We start from the raw sequence: 20,048 nt of genomic DNA on the forward strand, positions 1-20,048 counted from the left end.
GTTTGATGGGTGGGTCATGAGTGTTGGTCCCCGGACGGCGGGACCCGACCGTGTTGCAGGAGCTATAATTAATAATTGCATTGCAACTGCAAGCCCGCCCATGAGCTTGGCACCACACCATCCCATTCCCATTCCCCACCACGCTGAGCTACTACACCTCATACAATAACACATGCTAACTAAAAAACATCACTTTTGCTGACTTTTTCTTTTTTTTTTTAAAAAAAAAACCTCAAATAAAATATTCCAAAGTGAGAATCAAACCATCGGAGAAATGCCTTATTCGCTAAATTATTGAAAATTTACTTATCTAATAAGTGTCATATAGAAATACACTAAATTTTTTTTGAATAATAAAAATAAATGTTGTTAATCGGTGTTTAGACCAATATTATTCTAGTTAGAAGTTAGAATTTAGACTTACTGCACTATTGACTTTTTAAAACTTTTACCTTCATAAAACCTTTGTATCTACTACCTCAAATTACCATAATAAAGCAAATGATATTTTTTCAACTAGTTTACTCCTGTTTCTACCAAATGGTTAGTATGTATAGTTACAAAGAAACTATTTTTGCTCCGTCATAACCCTTAAAATTTCAAAATCTTTGATGTTACTGTTACTTTTTGGTTTAGGGTTATATAGATTTCCAATCTTTCAAATTTCAAAATTTTCTTTTGACCCATACGTGTTGCAAATCAGTCCACATTTCCTAACTTGTGAAATATGTGGCATGTCACTTGAGATGCCATGCCAGGCTAAAAAATCAAAATCCCTTTCATTTCTGTCTTTCACCTCATATATAAGTTAGAGAGACTCGTATCTTGATGTGATTAGCGTAGAATTCTGTAGACGGGCCGGGCCGTGAATGCTCAATGGGCTTCCATTTTGGGCCTTAGCCCAATTGTAGCAGAGCGACGTCTGCAAATCTTCTTGGGCGGGAACCTTGGACTAAATCAACATCGCATTCTCAGTGTTTGTGTTTGACCAGTTTGAAGTAGCAGCAGCAGCCCAAATGTGACTTTCTGACGAGAAAGTCGAAACCCCCCGTTTCCTAGAAACTCATCTCATTCCTAATCCTTCCTTCCGTCTCCATTTTTAATCGTCGTCCTCCCCTCAACTTTCCCCAGAAATCCTCAAATATGGAGAACGCGGCGAAAGATTCCGGCTCGAGATCCGAATACTTGGTGACCTACGAGTCCCCCCACCCTCTGTATGCTATGGCCATCTCTTCTCGCAGTTTCCCCAATCGCATTGCCGTTGGTAGCTTCATCGAAGAGTACACCAACCGTGTCGACATTGTCTCATTCGATCCAGATTCGCTCTCCATCAAAACACATCCTTCCCTCTCCTTCGAGCACCCCTACCCACCCACCAAGCTCATCTTCAACCCCACTGCCCTCCGCAACTCTTCCGATCTCCTCGCCTCCTCCGGCGACTATCTTCGCCTCTGGGAAGTTGGAGAGACCTCTATCGAACCCGTTTCTGTTCTCAACAATAGCAAAACCAGCGAATTTTGCGCCCCATTAACCTCCTTCGACTGGAATGAAGTTGAGCCCCGGAGAATTGGAACTTCCAGCATTGACACCACGTGTACCATTTGGGATATTGAGAAGGGCGTGGTGGAAACCCAGTTCATAGCTCACGACAAAGAGGTTTATGACATTGCTTGGGGGGAAGCGCGGGTATTTGCTTCCGTTTCTGCTGACGGCTCGGTGAGGATCTTCGACTTGAGAGATAAAGAGCACTCCACCATCATATACGAAAGCCCGCAGCCGGATACTCCTCTGCTTAGACTGGCTTGGAACAAGCAGGACCTGCGGTACATGGCCACAATACTGATGGATAGCAACAAGGTTGTTATTCTGGACATTCGGTCCCCCAGTGTGCCGGTTGCTGAGCTAGAGAGGCATCAATCCAGCGTAAATGCAATTGCCTGGGCTCCTAGGAGTTGCAGGCATATTTGTTCCGCAGGGGATGACCGGCAGGCGCTCATTTGGGAGTTGCCTATGGTAGCAGGCCCAAATGGCATTGATCCGATGTCCATGTATTCTGCTCCACACGAAATTAACCAGCTGCAGTGGTCTGCCGCGCACCCCGATTGGATTTCTATAGCCTTTTCCAACAAAATGCAGCTTCTTAAAGTTTGAGGTGTGAGAACCTGTAGCTATTAATTATGTATCTACTGTATGTAATATCCTTCCTTTTTTTTTTCTCCTGTTCCACAAGTCGGATATCTTTCTTGCTACAAGTTTAGTTTCTTATACTGCTAATATGTTACTGTTACTCTACTAGTATAAATGATGATGCTTCTTCTTGTTCTTGCTAACAGACAAATCTTTTAGTTGCCTAGCTTGAATTCTGTAAAGTATCAGTCGAACTTGTTATGCCCAAACATTTTTCCTCTCCTAGCCAAATGGATTTTGCGACGTGACTTCAAAGTTGGTACTGCTCCTTAATTTGATTTGTTTATTTTATTTGCCTAACATGTTGCAGTAGGAACCTTGTTCTTTTTGAGTAATAATGTAACCCCTCAACTCAGTTGGTGACCATGGAAATATATGCATCAGATTGCAACAAGGGTTCATAAGAGTCAGATTATTAGATTTTCTGATGATGGGAGCTGTTTCAGTTTGAAGATTGATTTTAGTTTGGACAACCACGTTGTGCTATTAGTTGCAAAGGTCGAATAACATTTATTCACCAAAATAATTACATGACAAGGCATCTGCTGCTGCACCTGCAATTCCTTTGAGCTATGGCGTATAATCTCAATCTCGGCTTTTGATTTGAGCTGGATGGACTGGCTAAAGTTACAATGCAATAGTGTAGCCATTCAGATTCAATGGCTTACAAACAAATTCATCATTCATCCGTGTTTTGTTTGTCATAACTATAATAATAATGCAAAAAATCATTTACATTATGAAGTAGACATAGAATGCATTCACTGCACATTTTAGCACTTCAGTGTAGGGTAAAAAATCCTTTACAATATCCATCCAAGTGGTCCATAAGCTCAATTTTTGGAGCATTCGTATTTGTCACTCTATGGGCTCCTCTTTCTCACAGATTTCGGATAACGCTGCAAAACACCAGATCTTTTTTCTTTTGTTTTGTTTTTAAATAATTTTAGTTTTATAGCTTTGATATAGCTTATTTGTCCAAAAAAAAAAGGGAGTTGTTTTAAAAGAGTTATCTTACTAATTATTAAGATTTTCTAAGCTGCCTGGAATTGGATTAAACTTTTAGAAGCTAATTAAAGTTGATTACCTTTAGATTTTGTGTCTTGTAAAAAAAACAATAAGAGGCCGAACATAGGAAAGTAAAAGATATAATAACGTTGCAATGCAAAGTTGGAGCATAATTAGTTTAATAAGGATATGGGAAGGAAAAAGAAATGGTGGAGTGGCGTCCACAAAAACTCTATTTAATCTTTTATCCATTTGTTTTCAAAGCCAAAATCCCATCACTTTCTTTCTTCGATTTCCAAGTTTTCAAACAATGGCTACTCTCACCTCTTCCATGCACACTAATCTCCTTTCCGCTCCTTCTTCTTCTTCTACCTTTTCCACTTTCCCCGCTTCATTCTCTCTTCTCACTTCTACCAACTCCTCTGCCCTCAAAATCCACCCTCTTTCTTCCCATACTTCACCTTTCTTCAACTCCTGCAACTGCTTCACAACCATTCAGATTGCTCCCCGGAACCGCCATGCCGCAAACTCTTTCACTATTCGCATGTCCTGGGATGGCCCCCTCTCCTCTGTTAAATTAATTGTCCAAGGCAAGAATTTGGAGGTATTTCTACTTCCTCTTCACTGTTGCTTCTCACATAATGCAATATTCTCTTCAAATTCTTACTTTCACCATTTCGCATCTACTCTACTGACCTAAATTGTTCCACTCCTAGCTGTTGAACACTTCTTTACTTCATCAGTTTCTGAATCTACAGTCTTGCGCTCCTTCTTAGTAGGAGTAAGATTTTGCGAGAAATAAAAGTGGGGCAGTAATGAGCTACTCACGTACGTTTGAAGGATAAACTTCGTTATATTTAGCCTCATGAGAACCTAAATGTGATTCAGACTGAAAATGCTCACTAACTCACTGCTACCAATTATTGGATTGCACTGGATGGTGATAAACTACCCACTAATTAGAAACCCTAATAATTCCTCCCTTGAACTGAATGCTCCAAGCACTCAGGCCCTTCGCAGCTTCAAGAAAACATCCGACTTCAAAGGCTTAGTCACCATGCCGGCCAACTGTTCTTGTCCGTCCAAACGTTTAAGATTCCTTTGTATCAGCTCTGATTCTTCGGAAGTTTGATTCGGGAGCTACTATCATAATGAATAATATCACTAGGGTGCTCCACAAAAGCATCTTGATTCAACTCAGCATATAAAATTTAAATTACCATCTAACCGGTAGATAGCCCATCCTCCATGAGCTACAGGTGCTAACCCACCATATGCCACCACTGAACGTATCCCTTTGCTAAAAGCTTAGCCTTGTATTTGTCGACTTCTCCATTTCCATTTAATTTAGTATTATGAACCCATTTCAATTTTATTTTATTTCCTCCAGGTAAATCTGTTAATTTCCAAGTGCCATTTCTTCCAATGGCTTCGGTATCAACATTCATGGCCCTTCTTCATTTTTAACTCTTCGCAGCCTCTTTGAAGTGAACGGGATCAACAATAGTAAAAATGGCATTACGAGACCACTATCTTTTTCAAATTTCAGTATCTCATCCAAATTGCTAGTCTTCTATATCTTCGTTTGTTGCATCTAGGAGACAATTCTTTGGTCAAAGATTCGGGGCAAATTCATTTTCTTCTCATCAGCATCTAAACTAGATTCACTCTCCTCTACATTCTCATCAAACACAACCATTTCCCCCTCATGATTATCCCATTCAAAATCACACACAATGGCTTCTTCAGACTTCCAATTGTGAGTGTTATCTTCTTCAGATACAACAGATCTGCTTTTGGGAATCACTTGTAAAATTGGATCATAAAGTCCATATATAAGCCTTTGGCTTATTACTAAATCCAAGCAACACAACTCAAGCTTTTATCATCCAGCTTAGTTCTTTTACTGCCCGGTGCACGAACATGAGACGCAGTGAAGTACTCAACCAAAGGCTCAACACTTCGAGCTGGAGATCTATTTTTCACTGTCGAGCTTTAGGTTTCCACTGTAAACGGCCCAATTTTCTGGTTCAGAAAATTCTGGGCATTTTTTAAAGCATACCAATATCCATAATGGTTTTTATTTTTAAAGCATGCTAATATTTATCATGGTGGTTATATTGTTATGTTATGCAATTACATTTTACTATCCTGTTTATGCAACCATCAGTTGTATGGTTTTTGCATCCCAAAATCTGGTGAACTCTTGTGGTATGAATATAAACTCTCCTCAATCAGCACATAGGACCTGGACTAATAGAAACAGGTTTGATATGTCCACATGTTAGAGTGTACTTGTAGAAGGATATGCGAAGCTCTCTAGCTGCTCCTTAATGGCAAGGATTCCCTTTGTTCGTTGCCTAATAAGTAAGCACTGGATTACTTTGAAGAAGACGTAAGCTAGGGTCTAGCTTTCTAAGTTGAAGATTCATTAAGCCCTTAAAGCTCAACGATCCATATCTTCGATGCTAAAGTTGCACCATATTTTCACAAATAGATATTATAGGTTGAGATATAACTTTGAGCATGAACATTTACATTCCTTTCAAGGACATTTTCATCACCGCTATTAAACTTCTTTCCAGATGGAAACACCCTGCACTTTTCATTTTGAATTAAAATATCAAGCCTTTTTTCTAGCACTAGTCCGATTGGTCCCTTTCCCCTTCTATTTGCAGCTTGTGTAATTTGAATGAGGATCCGTTGGATCATGTCTTATTACGTTGCTCTTTGGCCCAGAAGGCTTGGTCCTATGTCCTTGCGGGAAATAGGATTTTCTATTTGTCTCAACCACAAAATCAATGATTTGATAACAAAAAATTTTGGAGGCATGATTCTTAGAGGAAAGGATTATATTCTTTGGAATTGTGCGGCCCATGCCCTTTTGTGGTTGATTTGGAAAGAAACGAATAGTAGGCTCTTTGAAGGGAAAACAACCTTGGTGAATTCTTTTTGTGATAGTTTACGTCACACTTCTTTGAGGGATGCATAAACCACAAGAAATTCTTTTGCAATTATAGTATAGCCTCATTATGATTATAAGTGATTGGAAGACTCTTATTACTGTGTGCCTGGGAGAGGGTGACCTCCACCCTTTGCCCTTTCTTCCTCTTGTGATTAATACATCTCCATTTTTTATTAGGAAAAAAAAAGGATTGTTTAAAGAAATAGGTCTCTGGTAGGAATGACCTTTGGGGTAATTAGGGATATTATTAGGGTATTGAGGGAGATGTGGACAAAGATAACTGCTCCAAATTAGATAATGACAAGAATGATAAATTTTGTAAGAAGAAGATTAGAGTATTAAGGGTACGTACCTTAGTAATTAGATAGGGAAGTAGAGTTGTTATAAATGGAGTGAGGGTGTAAGAATGAAGGTATGCTGTGGTCTAGGCTTGAGTGATATCAGCCTCTATAAGGGGAGGGTCCAAGTACTTCTAATACTTGGGTTATAGTGTAGTTCTTCTATCTTTTATATTTCAATACATTGTTAGTTGTTCGGATCCTATTAGCACCCAAACTTCCTAGCATTGAAAGAAAGAAATGGATTAAAAAAAAAAGTAGAACGCTTTGCGGCAAATACCTTTGCTGTAACCTTGTCGAGAATTGTCTCCTAAATTGAAGAATCTAATGCGATAGACAGTTCTTGGCTTTCAAATTTTTTAGCTTCTAACTGTAAATGTTCTTCCTTTACGCCCATGTGAGAACATCTTCTTCTGCTGTAGCTATCCTAGTTTCCACTAGGCCTCTGTACACCTCTGAATGTAAGGAGTTTTTCATGAAGATCACAGTGCCCATCAAATTTTACTGGTTGCACAAACGAAATCTCTGTCACGGTACCACAGACAAGACGGGCATTAAAAGACGGCTGCTTCTAAATTTAACCAGGCCCCAATCCCCATGATGGATCTTTGACACCAAATATTAGGAATAAGATCTTCAACGGAATAAAGTGAGAGAAAAAGACTCTTACAAGCACGATGAGAAAGACAACTTACCCCATCTAACAAAGTTTAGATTGGTGGTCATCATACTTAAGCTACCTACTACATGCAGATAAAGGAACTACCTTCTGACACTTGTAAACAAACTAACCTTAATAATAGAAATTCATTTACTGCAGGATGACAAGGCTACCCACAAACTACAAATCCTAACACATCTTTCTAGAAATGTTCAGAATTTCAGCCACCCAATTTTTCTCATCGAGTTGTTTACTTAAGCTACCTACTACGTGCATATAAAGGAACTACCTTCTGACACTTGTAAACAAACTAACCTTAATAATAGAAATTCATTTACTGCAGGATGACAAGGCCACCCACAAACTACAAATCCTAGCACCTCTTTCTAGAAATGTTCAGAATTTCAGCTACCCAATTTTTCTCATCGAGTTGTTTACTTAAGCTACCTACTACATGCATATAAAGGAACTACCTTCTGACACTTGTAAACAAACTAACCTTAATAATAGAAATTCATTTACTTCATGATGATAAAGCCGCCTACAAACTACAAATCCTAACACCTCTTTCTAGGAACGTTCAGGATTTCAGCTACCCAATTTTTCTGATCGAGTTGTTTCAAGTGTTGAACCTTGAGTGGACTTTTTGTTTTTTAAATTGTGCATAAAACTAGTTGACTGAAGCAGTTAAGAAGCATGTGGAAGAGAAGGTTGGCAAGGCAGTTCAGAAGCACAGTCACTTAGTGAGAGAAGTAGATGTCAGGCTATCAGTTCGAGGTGGAGAGTTTGGGAAGGGTCCGAGGATTAGAAGATGCGAGGTATTATATTGCTCCTTTATTTTAAATTTATCCATATGAATTGAATCCTCATTATTTTTTAAACATGTTTTTGTTTGTATAGGTTACTTTATTCACGAAGAAGCATGGAGTTGTGCGTGGAGAGGAAGATGCTGAGACTGTCTATGCGAGCATTGATTTGGTATCTTCTATCATACAAAGGAAGTTGAGAAAGATTAAAGAGAAAGATTCAGACCGTGGCCGACACATGAAAGGATTTGACAGATTGAAAGTAAGAGAACCTGCACCAATAGTTGTTGAAGATGAGGAAGAGGAAGAGGAAGTTTCTCTGGAAGATAGTGGAGAAGTTATTGATGAGGTTATTTCTTGAACCTTTGGGCTTTTTTACTTTGAGTTCATTTTGCTGCATAAAATTTGATCATTTAGGTAGATATTTGCCTATAAAAGGTCATGTATTCCATGCCTATTAATTATTTGGTTAAAAAACATTTTTGGCCCCTCTATTTTCATTAAAGTAATGATTTAGTCCTTGAAATTGGGTTTTAACAATTTATTATCCGTATTTTTTAATTTGTAATAATTTAGTCATGAACTTTGGTATGTAACAGTTTAGTCCTTATACTTTTAAATTTCTAACAATTTAGCCATTATCGTGAAAAATGTTGTTAAAATTTAATGGGGTTTTTTTATATATATAGATCAATAGATTGACGAAGGATCAAATGATTTATAAACTACGAAGACTAAATTATTACATCATGAAAATTGATATTGAATTTTGATGATATTTTCCACGGCTAAAGAGACTAGGTTATAAATTTTAAACTATAGGGACTAAATTATTACCAATCTTAAAATATAGGACTAAATCATTACAAATTCAAAGTTAGGGATTAAATTCATTACTTCAATAAAAGTACAAGGAGTAATTAGTCATAATTGGGGTCTCTTGGTTATACTGGCTCTGAGGTCTCAAGTTTGAACCTTCTGGTTAGCTTAATACCAAAAATCCTTGATGTCTCTCGGGTTCCGGCCTTGGAGTGGGTGCGGCTATCTTGGGGTATAGGAGAACAAAGCTCCGACTCCTAGTAATTAAAAAAAAAATAAAGTAAAACCAAAAGTATTTTTTAACATAATTATTTTGGATATGTAAAAGCCAATTATATGTGTCAGAATTGCTAAATTGCAGCATACTCCCCGAGTTATTAGTAAGTTCATTTGTTTAGAGTTTATTTTTCTTGCTTCTTTCCAGTGATTAGTCAGGGGGAAATACTAGATGCATGCTCAGAATTAATGCCTGTTAGTTGATCCATATACAATAAGTTACTCTGTGGAGGGAAGAACAGAAAGCAGTGCATTCTCAATTTTGTTTTCACCCTATGACGTGCGTTTTGATTGGAATGCTTTTGGATAATTAGAGATATTAATGGAATAGCAAGGGTACATTAGCAATTAGTTAAAAAAATTGGTTAGTAGGAATTTAATGTAAATTGAGTGAGAGGAAGGGATGAAGGTAGGAAATTGTTCAATATGGTTTAGACTTGAGTAAGAATAGTCAAGAGAGGGGAGGGTTCAAGTACCTCAAATTACTTGAGAGTTATTATGTTCCTTCTATATAGTTTGGGTTCTATCAACTTTTTTATCTGACATTGTATGCAAACCTATCATACTTTTATTTGTACCATAGGAGTAATTAGTCAGATCTTTTTTCTTCACGGAATGATATTTGAGATGAACGTAAAAGTCAAAGAATTGGAAGTCGGATCACACAGCTGTTATATCTCCATGGTTTATAGGTGCCTGTTACTTGTATTTCTTGCTGAGTAATTAACATTCTGCTCAACTGTTATTGATTAACTTTTTACTGTTGGATAGAAGGCCTTCATTGTTTACAGGGGCCCGTTACATTAGACTTCCCTTTCTACTTAATTCTTTCAACCTGCTTAGAGTCAACGAGTTGGTTCTTCATAGTAACTGGGAATCCCTCTGAAGTTTTTACTGATCCTTTGCTCTTAATGGGTGTTTTGCGGCCATTCAAATGTATTTGATCGTTACAGCTTTTGATTCACTTGCTTATTTTGTTGACGTTTAATTTTGGTTGCAAGAAGCTCCTCTGCATGCCTTGTTGATCTTTGTCCTTTTTAGTTTATTAGAGCATTTATTCGTTTAAATATTGAGTTTTTTACTCATTTTTAACTTGATTTCAGATCGTTCGGACAAAATACTTTGATATGCCTCCTTTGACTGTTGAAGAAGCAATCGAACAACTCAAAAATATTGACCATGATTTCTATGGTTTCCGGAACGAAGAAACTGGTATGTTGATTAACATAATAGTCTTTTTTTTTGTTGGGAATCTGTGCTATTTATATCTGGGAGCTTATTGTCTTCATCTTTGCCCCAGGTGAGATTAACATCTTATATAAAAGAAAGGATGGAGGATATGGACTTATCATCCCAAAAGAAAATGGCAGAGCTGAGAAATTAGAGCCTGTGACAGTTGAGCCAGCCAGAGAACCTTCCTTGGCGGAATGATTGGAGTTCACAGAGAAAGTTTCATGTTGAAGATATCTTACAACTGCTAGATTCACTTAAAACTTGGCATAATTTTACTGGCACTGTTGCATCTGAAGGCATAGCTTGCAGAGAGTATATAGATATAGTTTTGAGGTAACATGATGATGAGACAATTTTGGAATAAGAAATATGAGTATCAAGTGTTGAGTAAAATGAGATGCAGAATGTTGTAATGAATGAACGATTCAGCATGCAGTGATTACCAACATGCAAATATGCTATAATCTTTTCTAATCGTGGCCAGTTTTGGTTATATTCTAGTGTTGGTACTTGATACATCTTTGTTCCTTTCATAAAGGACAGCTGCCTCAGTTTTCCACATTTTTACTTAAATTCATATGCGAGATGATATTGATCATACAAATCTGCCCATTTGAGTGCAACGTCAAATATCAGTTAAATGATATTGATCATACAAATCTGCCCATTTGAGTGCAATGTCAAATGTCAGTTCTTACGGATATTGGGATTCTAACAGAATGAACCCCATCAAGCCATGTCAAGCTTCCAAAACAGTATCCGGTTGTGACTCTATGATTAGAAGAGACAGTGACGGTGAAGGAGATGATCTTCCTCTTGTGGTTGAATTTTAGCATACGAGGCTTTACAGCTATGGCTATGCCGGGCCCGGGTGGAGTCTCAATGGCAGCCTTGTATGTGGAGTTGACTGCACCCACATTGGTGACAGTTCTGGTGACAGTCACGGAGTGTTTGAGGCCAGGTATTGTTATGGATGGCACGTTTGTGTCAAGAATAGATGGCCGTCTTTTGGGGCAAGATATGGGCTTCTTGGTAATCCCTGAAATGGCAGAGTCATTGTAGCCCATGGCACAGAAATACCGAATATAGTCTGCCATTCCCATGTCATATACAAGACCAGGGTCCACTGCTTTATTGGGGTTCACAATTCCACCTCCAAAATCAAAAGGACCCGCAGACTTGATTGGGCGTCCCTCTGCGAATATTGTTTCACCATATGGATCCGAAGTCCAGGCTGCACGTTATAGATATAAATTTATAATGTAAATGCTTGATATCTTAAATACATCATAACTTTGGTGGTAAAATTCTACCTGTTGTAACGATAGCTGACTTAATTGCAGCAGGGGACCAATGCGAGTGCAAAGATTTGAGAAGGGCAACAATGGCTGATACATGAGGAGTTGCCATGGATGTCCCAGAAATAAAAGCGTAAGAGTTTTTATCCTTTGGATCAGAGGGAGGAACTGCAGCTAAAATAGCAACGCCTGGAGCAGCAATATCGGGCTGTACTAATTGCAGACTCATTCAGCAAAGAGTCGTGGTAAGGACGAATTTCCCAGGAAGAAGACTGGAATTGAACGGTTACCTTCAGTATTGCTGGAGCAACTGAATTAGGTCCTCGAGACGAAAAGTAGGCCACAGTGGTGGACAATGATTGGCCGATTCGTGTCCTCGAAGGACCGATGTTGACTTGAGGATTTCTGTAGGGTTAGTAACAAGTAACAGTGTCATGGCCATAGCCATTGAAGGCAGAGCATGAAATAGAGGGCGGAGGAGGAATATACCTGGTAGAGCGGATATAGTTAAGTATATGCATTCCAATCTCAAGGCTTACTTGAACGCATGGAAAGTGGTTTATGAATGGTTCAACGTCCTTGGTAGGGTTCTTGGCAACAATGAGCCCCAACGCACCAACTTTTTTGACAGACCGAGAAGTATGGTGTGTATTGTCATTAAAATCGTCTGATGCGAAACAGAGAACCACATTTCCGGCTGCCCACGTATCATTTAAGGATAGAGATTCGCAGGCGCTGTTAACAAAATTTCAAGTTGAAAAAGTGAAGCATCCAGCTGATAGATGTCAAACGACTAAAAATATAATACTTGTACTAACCGTTCATCCTCCAGATCAGAAACCTCGGGATATACTAAATTGTGGAACCTCCTCAACTTTCCACTGAACATCCCTTGTCCCTACAGCGTTAATGGTCAATACAAATAGCTCTCTTAGAACTAACTGATTGCTGTTTGCATGATGAGGTTCGATAAGAATTACCACGGTAGTCCAGTTGTTTCCCAATGTAATCGCTACTAAGAATGAACGATCCACAGAACTTGCAGCGACTGTCAACAACCATGGTTCTATATTTGCTACAGAGTAAGCAGCTGGACCATAATTTCCTGCTGCACCAACGACAACTATCCCCTTCACGATAGCATGAAATGTTCCAATTGCAACCCCATTGTGCATGTCGACATCAGAATATGAAGGAAAGGTAGGGCCAAGGGACAGAGAGAGAACATCTACGCCATCGTGTATGGCTTGGTCGATGGCCTTGAGAATGTCTGCGTCTGAGCATACTCCTCCATTCAGTTGCCAGCAGACTTTATACATAGCGAGCCGAGACTGGGGTGCGCCACCTCTTACTGTTCCAACAGCTAGGCCATGGTAACTAACATTGGCTACAAAGGAGCCACTGGCAACTGAAGAGACGTGTGTGCCATGTCCTGCGTAATCTCTCGGAGACAAGTAATCTTGGAACCCACTATTATTGTATGGATGTCCATATGCAGCTTCCAGCCCCTTGATGAAATACCGGGCTCCAATTAGCTTTCTGCTACAGGCCTTACCTGGACTGAACAACTCTCCTGACTCACAGATACCCTTCCACCTAGAGGGAACGGGCCCTAGACCATTGTCACTGAATACTTCAGATTCTGGCCAGATCCCTGCTCGTGACATTCGAGAGTTAGCTTGGGACCTCAGTCTCAGACAATACAAGGACAAAGATTGAGGTAGAGGAAGGACAGAAATCTGAACCTGTATCAAGGAGGCCAATGATGGCCCCGTTTCCCATTCTCGATTTCTGTAGAAGAGAGTTCTGAAGTCGTGGAGAGAGTTGAAGGTAGTCCCAGCTCCTAGTGGTTTGCATTTTGTGAAGACGATTCGGTATGACTTTAATCACAGTAGGCAACTCTACAACCAAAAAATGAAATGTACTTGTTAATTATGGCGTGCTTTCATTTAAATTAAGCACTACCAAACCAAACATTCGTAGAAGTCGAGATCTTTATATATCATTCGACTCCCTCGCTCCCCTTTTGTGATTAATCCGAACTCCAAAGTCATTAATCCACACATACACCCTCATTACTCGTTAACTAGAGATAAACAAATGCTTGGTCGAAGGGAGTTTATGTGTCTTAAAAAATAAAGTTGATGGGCTCTATCAAGACTCAAGAGGGCAGAGGGCTTGTCATATGGTGAGCAGCAACACTTTTCCAAGTTATCAGCCACTTTAGTTTCAGTTCTCACTTCTCCATAATGTTGAATGTATGTAACACGATAATAGTTCATGGTTGAAAACTATGCACAAGAACATTTTAGTGCATCAGCAACAGAAAATACCTGAGATCTTTTGTGCTTGAGCCATTGTAAGCTTTGCTGCAAAACCCGAAAATCCATATTTATAGTTATACACCATGGAATCTGCAGGTGCTTCTTGGCTGCAAAGTAGAGAAGCATTAGTTCTTTCAGAATTTGTTCTGAAATATAATCATCAAATCTATAGAGCAATATGCATATATTGAAGTTCATGATCTACCTCCCAAGGACGGAGGCAAGAACTCCATGATGGGTCTTTACCAACAGCTCTTCATTGTCATGTGGTCTTTTGCCCATATAAACAACGTACACCTGTTGAGCTCCCAACAAAAATTAGTAATCAATTTAAGAAAAAATGGAGAAAAAATGTGATTGGAAGTTGAGGGTAGAGAACTAACGTGGCTTTTGGCATCCACAGGAACGAGTAATGTACACAGATCACTCAGAAGTGTGAAAAAAGAAATAAAAAGCAAGAGGATGGTAGTGCTGCTGCTCTTTCCATGTGCAAACGAACTCATGTTGGAGAGCTATTGCTTGCAGATAACCTGGGGGTTGCATTTTATATGCCGAAGTAAAAGGGATCGAAAAATGTGCAGTTGTCTTTCGCTTAGTCAAATCTCTTTCATCCAAGTGGAGAAATAAACAAATAAACAGCAACCACACTTGTTTAGTGGGGAGAATGGCAAAGGCAAACTGCGCTGTGTGCTCCTTTCTCAACTTTTTGACACAAATCACAAATCTTGGTGTCTCTGAAGGAAGCATTCCATTGTAATGGATGATGCCTTTTCTTAGTTCAACTCCACAATCAATTGCAATGCTAAATAAATGAGTGCAGCACTGACCCTGAAAAACATTCCCCTTTACCCACCCTAATACACTTGCACAACCTACTCTACTCTATCAGATACCTTCCAATTTCAAATATTCTCGCTCGTAATAATGAGATTTTTGCCACTTTCTTTTTGGCCTCTTGTGTTGAGTATCTATTCATTCCCTTCTCGTTATAATGTGCATATGGGCAATGCTCTTGGTTTAAAAGCTGAATTATTTACAAAAGGTAAAGTTAAGACTAGAAGTAACACGATCTGTTCTTTTCTTTTCTGGATGCATTGTCAATTTGATCAATGAAGGAATATGCTGAATGATCAACAACTAATCAATTATAGTTTTGAAATTGATTTCTTTTGTGAAGAATGGAGAACCTTTTCCAAAAGAATGGAGTGCATTCAGCATACGCATACTGCGGAATTACACTAAAACCATCACCGTTATATTTGAAACAAAAACCAAGGCATATGCTATAATATACTACACCAAAGTTTAATTAGTAAGTCGTACACTCCACCCCTGCAATTGCAGCGACTGTAATAAAATGGGACGTCATTCTAAATCAAGGGATCTGAACAACTGGAAGAATTTCAAACAGCCAATCCATCCATTGAATGTACTAATTTTTTAACAACTCTGATCAATTTTCTCTTACGCCTTCAATAAAATGATTGATTAGCTTCTCTTACTAGATCCTCGGGTGATCTGAACGGGAAAATTACAAGAGCACATCCATATAAGTTCATAGAACTGAAGAACAGAAAATCACATGCAAGAAAACTTGCCACTTCTTTCAGTATCATCATAGCTTCCATTCTCAGGTGAGACAGTGAAAGCGTTTTCCTTTTTGTTATCTGGTGCATTTGCACTAATTTCTGGGCCCGAACAGTACTGAGGAGTATATCCCTGCAAGAAATTAAAAAAAAAAAAAAAATCTTGAAGGTAAGCAAAAATTGATAAACAATTTTCTGGTGAAAAAATCAAAAGGAGAGAGAGAGAGAGAGAGAGTTAAACAGTAGAAATAAGTAGCCACAAGTTCATCCAGAAGGCTCATCAAGACAGGCAAAAAGAGTGCATATCGAATTAGATTCACTCCCATTATGTTTTTAAACAACTATAAAAATAGAATAGCATTCAATATCTGAGTTGATGATACACCTTCTGTAGTGCCCCACAAAAACACTTCTTCCAAATACTGTCTTAGGAAGGAAGGAACATCATAAAATCATGTAGTAGCTGCTACTCCAACACTTGTTCCACTTCGATATGCTCAGTTAAAAGATGATATCAACGATAGGAATCGTGACTAAGATCAGATTGGGGTCCAATGTTAAGGCATACAATTATGTTATTAATTTAATATCAGCATAGCATGGGACTCGTAAACACATAGGTAAGACTGTACCTAAGACCACAAACACACTGAGCAGTTTGAATTGAGACGACAATATATGACAAGTAGGGACTAGAAGAAAATTGTTGCTTCCCCTTCACAACGGAAACATACAAAGTGAACATGAATATACTAATGGCAAGTATTTACAACTTATTCAACAAATAACTCAAATGATTATCAGGAATTTTTTGATTTTATGATTTTTCCATCTGTCAAGATTCGTCTATCAGTAATGCTTGCGTTCGTACACAAATATAGTTTATGAATATTTCACTTGACAGCTAGGGTAGTAGAGACGTATTTGAAGTTGAAGATATCAACATTTCTTAAGAATGCACGCCAAAAGTGATATATGGGGAAGCAGACAAGACAAACTAACTCTTAAACAGAAAGTAGAAACAGAATGGTCCGGGGAGTGGGGATTACATGTATATAAAGACCAAAAATCGTGATTTCATGATGAAAACCAAAAGAAAACAATAGCAGCAATGCACGTATATGTGGTAATTGCAGGAGTAGAATGAAGGGAGTATGAAAGTAATGATGAATCTTACTTTGTCGAATGGGTGGAGTTGCTGGGCGGTGAAATGGAAGCGCTCGTGAGAACCCCAGAGTTTGGATTTCTTATTAGCGGAAGCAGTGGTATCCGTAGTTTGAGGAGAGTGCAGCTTGCGCTTCTTCCTTCCGTAGCTCCTGGACTTGGCCTTCTTGTCCTTGACCTTCCAGACATTGTTTCTTCTGAAAATGAGCTTGTCGGAGTTCCAGACGTCGCAGCTAGTATCTATGACCGTCACCTCGGTCTTGGAGTATCCTACAAGTTGTCTGTCAGTCTCATCATCCTCCGCCTCTTGCTCTTCAAGCGGCTCGGGTGAGTTGGAAGTATTGGATGAGAGGATGTTGGGTAAGTGTTGTGGTTGGTTGGGATCATTAGGAGGAATAATAATGGGGCAAAGCTTGGGGTTGGGCTGCTTCCTGGGGAACTTTTTGGCACAGCATTTGGAGGGAGGAGTGACGTTGAAGAGGTCGGAGAGGATGCCGGTAATGAGAAGGTACGATGATGCTGCTGGGTTGGGGTTTCCATCTCCATCTCCATCGCCATCTCCATCTCCATCGCCATCTCCATCTCCGTCTCCATCTCCATCTCCATCTCCATCTTGAGAGTGAAAGGAATCGGGATCGGGGCAGGGATTGGGATTATGATTACGATTATGATTATGAAGGTCTTGGCGAGTGAGGAAGTGATCGAGGCCAAGGTCGTCGCCGATCGGAAAACCCTTGTTTGAACGGAGCCGGTCCAGCCAGTTGGAGTTGGGACCGCCCGAACAAAGCATCGCCAATTCCAATTGCAAATACAACGGATTCAGATTCGGATTCGCTGGAGAACACCGGTGCGCTGCGCTGCGGTGTCTCTCCCCGTCTGCACCCAATTTCCACGATTATGGCTTCGCTACTACCACTACCCACCACGCACGCTTAAGCCGATAAATAAATAATAAATAATTTCCACGTGCCCCCATTTGATTGCTTCTAATGAAATGGTTACAGGGAACACCAGCGACGCCGACGGCGTCATATTTAGCCGCCGGGCTTTAGAATTAAGAACAATTACGATTTTAACTCGAGTATTAAAACTTCGAATTTCACCCCTACATTATAAGATAATAATAATCACAATCTAATCTAATCTAATGTTTTGTGATCTTTGTTGATGATCATACATGTACTTATAAGTTTACAGGGGCAGACGAGGATAAGTAAAAGGAATACTAAAAGTAGAAAATGGTTTCAAAGCAGTGAAGGCCATCCAACTCCGGCGCCAACCTTACCTTGCCCTTACTCTTCTTCACGCCCTGCTCGCTCTTCGATTTCATCTCCATCGTCTCACCGCCGGAACCAAATAAACGGATCATCTTCATCATGATCGTTAATTTAATATATTATTGAAAACCGATGAGAAAATGAGGATGGATTAATCTGTTGGTGGCGTGGCGTGAAGTTGAAGCGAGGAGAAGCTTCGAACTTGTATGGACGGTCAGGATATGCCCAGGTCGGTCATTCTGGTCTGTAGTTTGGACGCCCCCCAACGTCGACTACGTGCCCTGCCCCCCACTCCACGTTTAAGCCCATCCATTTGAAACAACCAATTTACAATAATAATAATAATATCATTATATTTCATCTTTTTTATCTATAATAATCTCGTTCTTGTTCTGATCCCGACACTCCAACAACATTACGATTGAGTTCAATGCACTCGCACATACTCGACCCCACCTAAGATTCATAAAAATACTTAACCATCTCACTCATTTGGTATTGTTGCATGCATGACTTGTTTCCTACTCACATTCTTAACAAACCTTTTTAAATCAATCATTACTGTTACGTCCCTGCGCTACAAAAATTATATTGCAACAGAAGAATATGAGGGTGAAGACTTTTAACCTAAACATTCCCACGGTTGAAATCAAGAAGTTCATAATATCTAACGCATTTCCATCCACTTTCATATTTCAACCACATAATAGGATGGGACACAGGTACGAAATAAAGCAGTACGATTTCGCAAGTAACCTGAAACTCAAAAACAGAGAAACCATGGTTCTACTTATCGTAAGGTTTAAACTCACTGCATTGTAAAGTAAATCAAACAAATGTGTGGAAACATCCATTTTCCCTCGCAACTTAAACAAAAGAAAACAAGAAACTCCCTGCCAATTAAAAAAATAAAACAAAAAACTTCGACAATTGAACAGAAAACAATCAAGGTTCTAAAAGTCTAAAGTAAAATCCAATAAGGCTACCACCCAAAAATTTCCTAATGCAATCCAATGAGAGACACAAGAGCCTCCTAATCGAATAAGCTGAATCCCATGTCGTCATCGCTCTCCTCTTTCGGCTCTTCCTGCAAAAACACGCTCAAATAAACAACAAATCGCAAGTGGCCAAGGAAACGAAATTGCGACAAGCAAGATTAATGCTAAATGAACTACCAATGTCAATGTTACATGGCGAATATAAATTGTAAAAGTACGAGTTTGATCGTTATTGTTAGATCTTAGAGAAGTCCAAAGAGAAGCTGAAACAAACTTACGTTGTAAAAGAACGAAATAATTCTAACAAAGCTGTTGCTAAATTATAACAATAACAAGAAATAACATTCACAATCGTACCTTCTTTTCCTCAACGGCAGGAGCGGCGGCAGAGGCAGCAGCACCACCAGCAGGAGCGGCTACAGACACGGGAGCCGCAGCGCCACCACCACAACCAACGTTGAGAAGAAGGTCGCCGATATTCCTCTTCTCCGCCAACTTTGCAAAGAGGCTGGGCCAGTAAGATTCCACACAGAGCCCCGCGGCTGCAACTACGGCTGCAATCTTCTCCGCCTAAATCCAATTTTCAGATTAGTAATGCATTAGGCAGTTAAACAAAAATAAAACGGACGAGAGGTCATTCATACAGTGATTGCAATTCCATCGTCGTAAAGAGCCATGGCGGCGTAAGCGCAAGCAAGCTCACTGGTAGACATGGTTAGCGCCCTATATACAACGACGACCTGTGAATAAAACGATTAGAAGGCAATCGAAAACGATGGGGAGAGATAAAGATACTGGAGAAGCGACATACCAGATACTATTTGGAGCGAAATGAGCGCAAACGAGATCACCACTGCTCTGTGTACGGTATATATTGGGCGAGGGAATTAGGGTTTTTGGTCATCAGTCGGTGTCGGACCGGGGTGCATTTGGGTTGGGCTTGAAATCTAGTCTAAACGGGCCGTTTTAGTAAATATAAACGGGCTTTTGCTTTTGCAGTGACAACAAATTTATTACCAGATTTGTATGGTATATTAGTGATACGCATATCAATTATGTAGATGCAAAGTATCAATATAAGTTATATTAATGATATAAAAATGGTAGA

The 20,048-nt window shown here is 39.4% G+C and overlaps 5 protein-coding genes across 11 annotated transcripts; 2 read left to right on the forward strand and 3 right to left on the reverse strand.

Annotated features, from left to right (window-relative positions):
- The first annotated feature begins 1,031 nt into the window (after positions 1-1,031).
- TTG1 (Transducin/WD40 repeat-like superfamily protein) lies at positions 1,032-2,934 on the forward strand. Of its 6 annotated transcripts, none has more exons than XR_015788323.1 (3): positions 1,032-2,152; positions 2,334-2,446; positions 2,544-2,934. XR_015788323.1 is itself a non-coding variant. In XM_022285146.2 (2 exons), the coding sequence occupies exon 1, from the start codon at positions 1,144-1,146 to the stop codon at positions 2,149-2,151; it is 1,008 nt and encodes a 335-aa protein (XP_022140838.1). In that variant the 5' UTR covers positions 1,032-1,143; the 3' UTR covers position 2,152; positions 2,498-2,934. The 6 variants fall into 6 exon arrangements, 2 of the variants coding, with proteins under 2 accessions (XP_022140838.1, XP_087974923.1); XR_015788324.1 differs by having other exon boundaries at positions 2,572-2,934; XR_015788322.1 differs by having other exon boundaries at positions 2,334-2,442.
- Positions 2,935-3,443: 509 nt separating this feature from the next.
- LOC111011561 (30S ribosomal protein) lies at positions 3,444-10,786 on the forward strand. Its single transcript, XM_022285381.2, has 5 exons — positions 3,444-3,799; positions 7,834-7,977; positions 8,060-8,314; positions 10,164-10,272; positions 10,361-10,786. Exons 1-5 carry the CDS (start codon positions 3,506-3,508, stop codon positions 10,489-10,491), a joined length of 933 nt encoding a protein of 310 aa, XP_022141073.1. The 5' UTR covers positions 3,444-3,505; the 3' UTR covers positions 10,492-10,786.
- Positions 10,787-10,884: 98 nt separating this feature from the next.
- On the reverse strand, positions 10,885-15,173 carry LOC111011560 (subtilisin-like protease SBT3.9). The gene is made up of 10 exons (XM_022285380.2): positions 14,299-15,173; positions 14,121-14,212; positions 13,925-14,022; positions 13,337-13,492; positions 12,572-13,245; positions 12,410-12,489; positions 12,081-12,326; positions 11,882-11,996; positions 11,607-11,799; positions 10,885-11,527 (listed from the first exon to the last, which is right to left on the reverse strand). Exons 1-10 carry the CDS (start codon positions 14,416-14,418, stop codon positions 10,974-10,976), a joined length of 2,328 nt encoding a protein of 775 aa, XP_022141072.1. The 5' UTR covers positions 14,419-15,173; the 3' UTR covers positions 10,885-10,973.
- Positions 15,174-15,314: 141 nt separating this feature from the next.
- LOC111011562 (fantom protein) lies at positions 15,315-18,095 on the reverse strand. 2 transcript variants are annotated; one of them, XM_022285384.2, is made up of 3 exons: positions 17,951-18,095; positions 16,679-17,541; positions 15,315-15,634 (listed from the first exon to the last, which is right to left on the reverse strand). In XM_022285384.2, the coding sequence occupies exons 2-3, from the start codon at positions 17,453-17,455 to the stop codon at positions 15,494-15,496; spliced, it is 918 nt and encodes a 305-aa protein (XP_022141076.1). In that variant the 5' UTR covers positions 17,456-17,541; positions 17,951-18,095; the 3' UTR covers positions 15,315-15,493. The 2 variants fall into 2 exon arrangements, with proteins under 2 accessions (XP_022141076.1, XP_022141074.1); XM_022285382.2 differs by lacking the exon at positions 17,951-18,095 and having other exon boundaries at positions 16,679-17,940.
- A 637-nt stretch (positions 18,096-18,732) lies between these two features.
- Positions 18,733-19,874, reverse strand: LOC111011416 (large ribosomal subunit protein P1). The gene is made up of 4 exons (XM_022285153.2): positions 19,752-19,874; positions 19,585-19,680; positions 19,298-19,510; positions 18,733-19,029 (listed from the first exon to the last, which is right to left on the reverse strand). Exons 2-4 carry the CDS (start codon positions 19,651-19,653, stop codon positions 18,976-18,978), a joined length of 336 nt encoding a protein of 111 aa, XP_022140845.1. The 5' UTR covers positions 19,654-19,680; positions 19,752-19,874; the 3' UTR covers positions 18,733-18,975.
- Between the last annotated feature and the right edge of the window lie 174 nt (positions 19,875-20,048).

The sequence above is a fragment of the Momordica charantia genome (assembly GCF_013281855.1).
Source record: "Momordica charantia cultivar OHB3-1 chromosome 10 unlocalized genomic scaffold, Mcharantia_2.0 BLBB01000010.1, whole genome shotgun sequence".
In the NCBI taxonomy this organism is placed as follows: domain Eukaryota; kingdom Viridiplantae; phylum Streptophyta; class Magnoliopsida; order Cucurbitales; family Cucurbitaceae; genus Momordica; species Momordica charantia.

What these genes read in the sequence shown, in the direction of transcription:
- TTG1 (XM_022285146.2), top strand. Translation starts at nt 1,144, where the DNA reads ATGGAGAACGCGGCGAAAGATTCCGGCTCGAGATCCGAATACTTGGTG.
- LOC111011561 (XM_022285381.2), top strand. Translation starts at nt 3,506, where the DNA reads ATGGCTACTCTCACCTCTTCCATGCACACTAATCTCCTTTCCGCTCCT. An exon ending in TCCAAGGCAAGAATTTGGAG is followed by an intron (nt 3,800 to 7,833) that starts GTATTTCTACTT and finishes GCATAAAACTAG; the next exon opens with TTGACTGAAGCAGTTAAGAA. An exon ending in GTGGAGAAGTTATTGATGAG is followed by an intron (nt 8,315 to 10,163) that starts GTTATTTCTTGA and finishes ACTTGATTTCAG; the next exon opens with ATCGTTCGGACAAAATACTT.
- LOC111011560 (XM_022285380.2), bottom strand. Translation starts at nt 14,418, where the DNA reads ATGAGTTCGTTTGCACATGGAAAGAGCAGCAGCACTACCATCCTCTTG. An exon ending in GAAACAACTGGACTACCGTG is followed by an intron (nt 12,490 to 12,571) that starts GTAATTCTTATC and finishes TTAACGCTGTAG; the next exon opens with GGACAAGGGATGTTCAGTGG. An exon ending in GTCAGCTATCGTTACAACAG is followed by an intron (nt 11,528 to 11,606) that starts GTAGAATTTTAC and finishes TATAACGTGCAG; the next exon opens with CCTGGACTTCGGATCCATAT.
- LOC111011562 (XM_022285384.2), bottom strand. Translation starts at nt 17,455, where the DNA reads ATGCTTTGTTCGGGCGGTCCCAACTCCAACTGGCTGGACCGGCTCCGT. An exon ending in AACTCCACCCATTCGACAAA is followed by an intron (nt 15,635 to 16,678) that starts GTAAGATTCATC and finishes AATTTCTTGCAG; the next exon opens with GGATATACTCCTCAGTACTG.
- LOC111011416 (XM_022285153.2), bottom strand. Translation starts at nt 19,653, where the DNA reads ATGTCTACCAGTGAGCTTGCTTGCGCTTACGCCGCCATGGCTCTTTAC. An exon ending in ACGATGGAATTGCAATCACT is followed by an intron (nt 19,511 to 19,584) that starts GTATGAATGACC and finishes AATTGGATTTAG; the next exon opens with GCGGAGAAGATTGCAGCCGT. An exon ending in CTGCCGTTGAGGAAAAGAAG is followed by an intron (nt 19,030 to 19,297) that starts GTACGATTGTGA and finishes GTGTTTTTGCAG; the next exon opens with GAAGAGCCGAAAGAGGAGAG.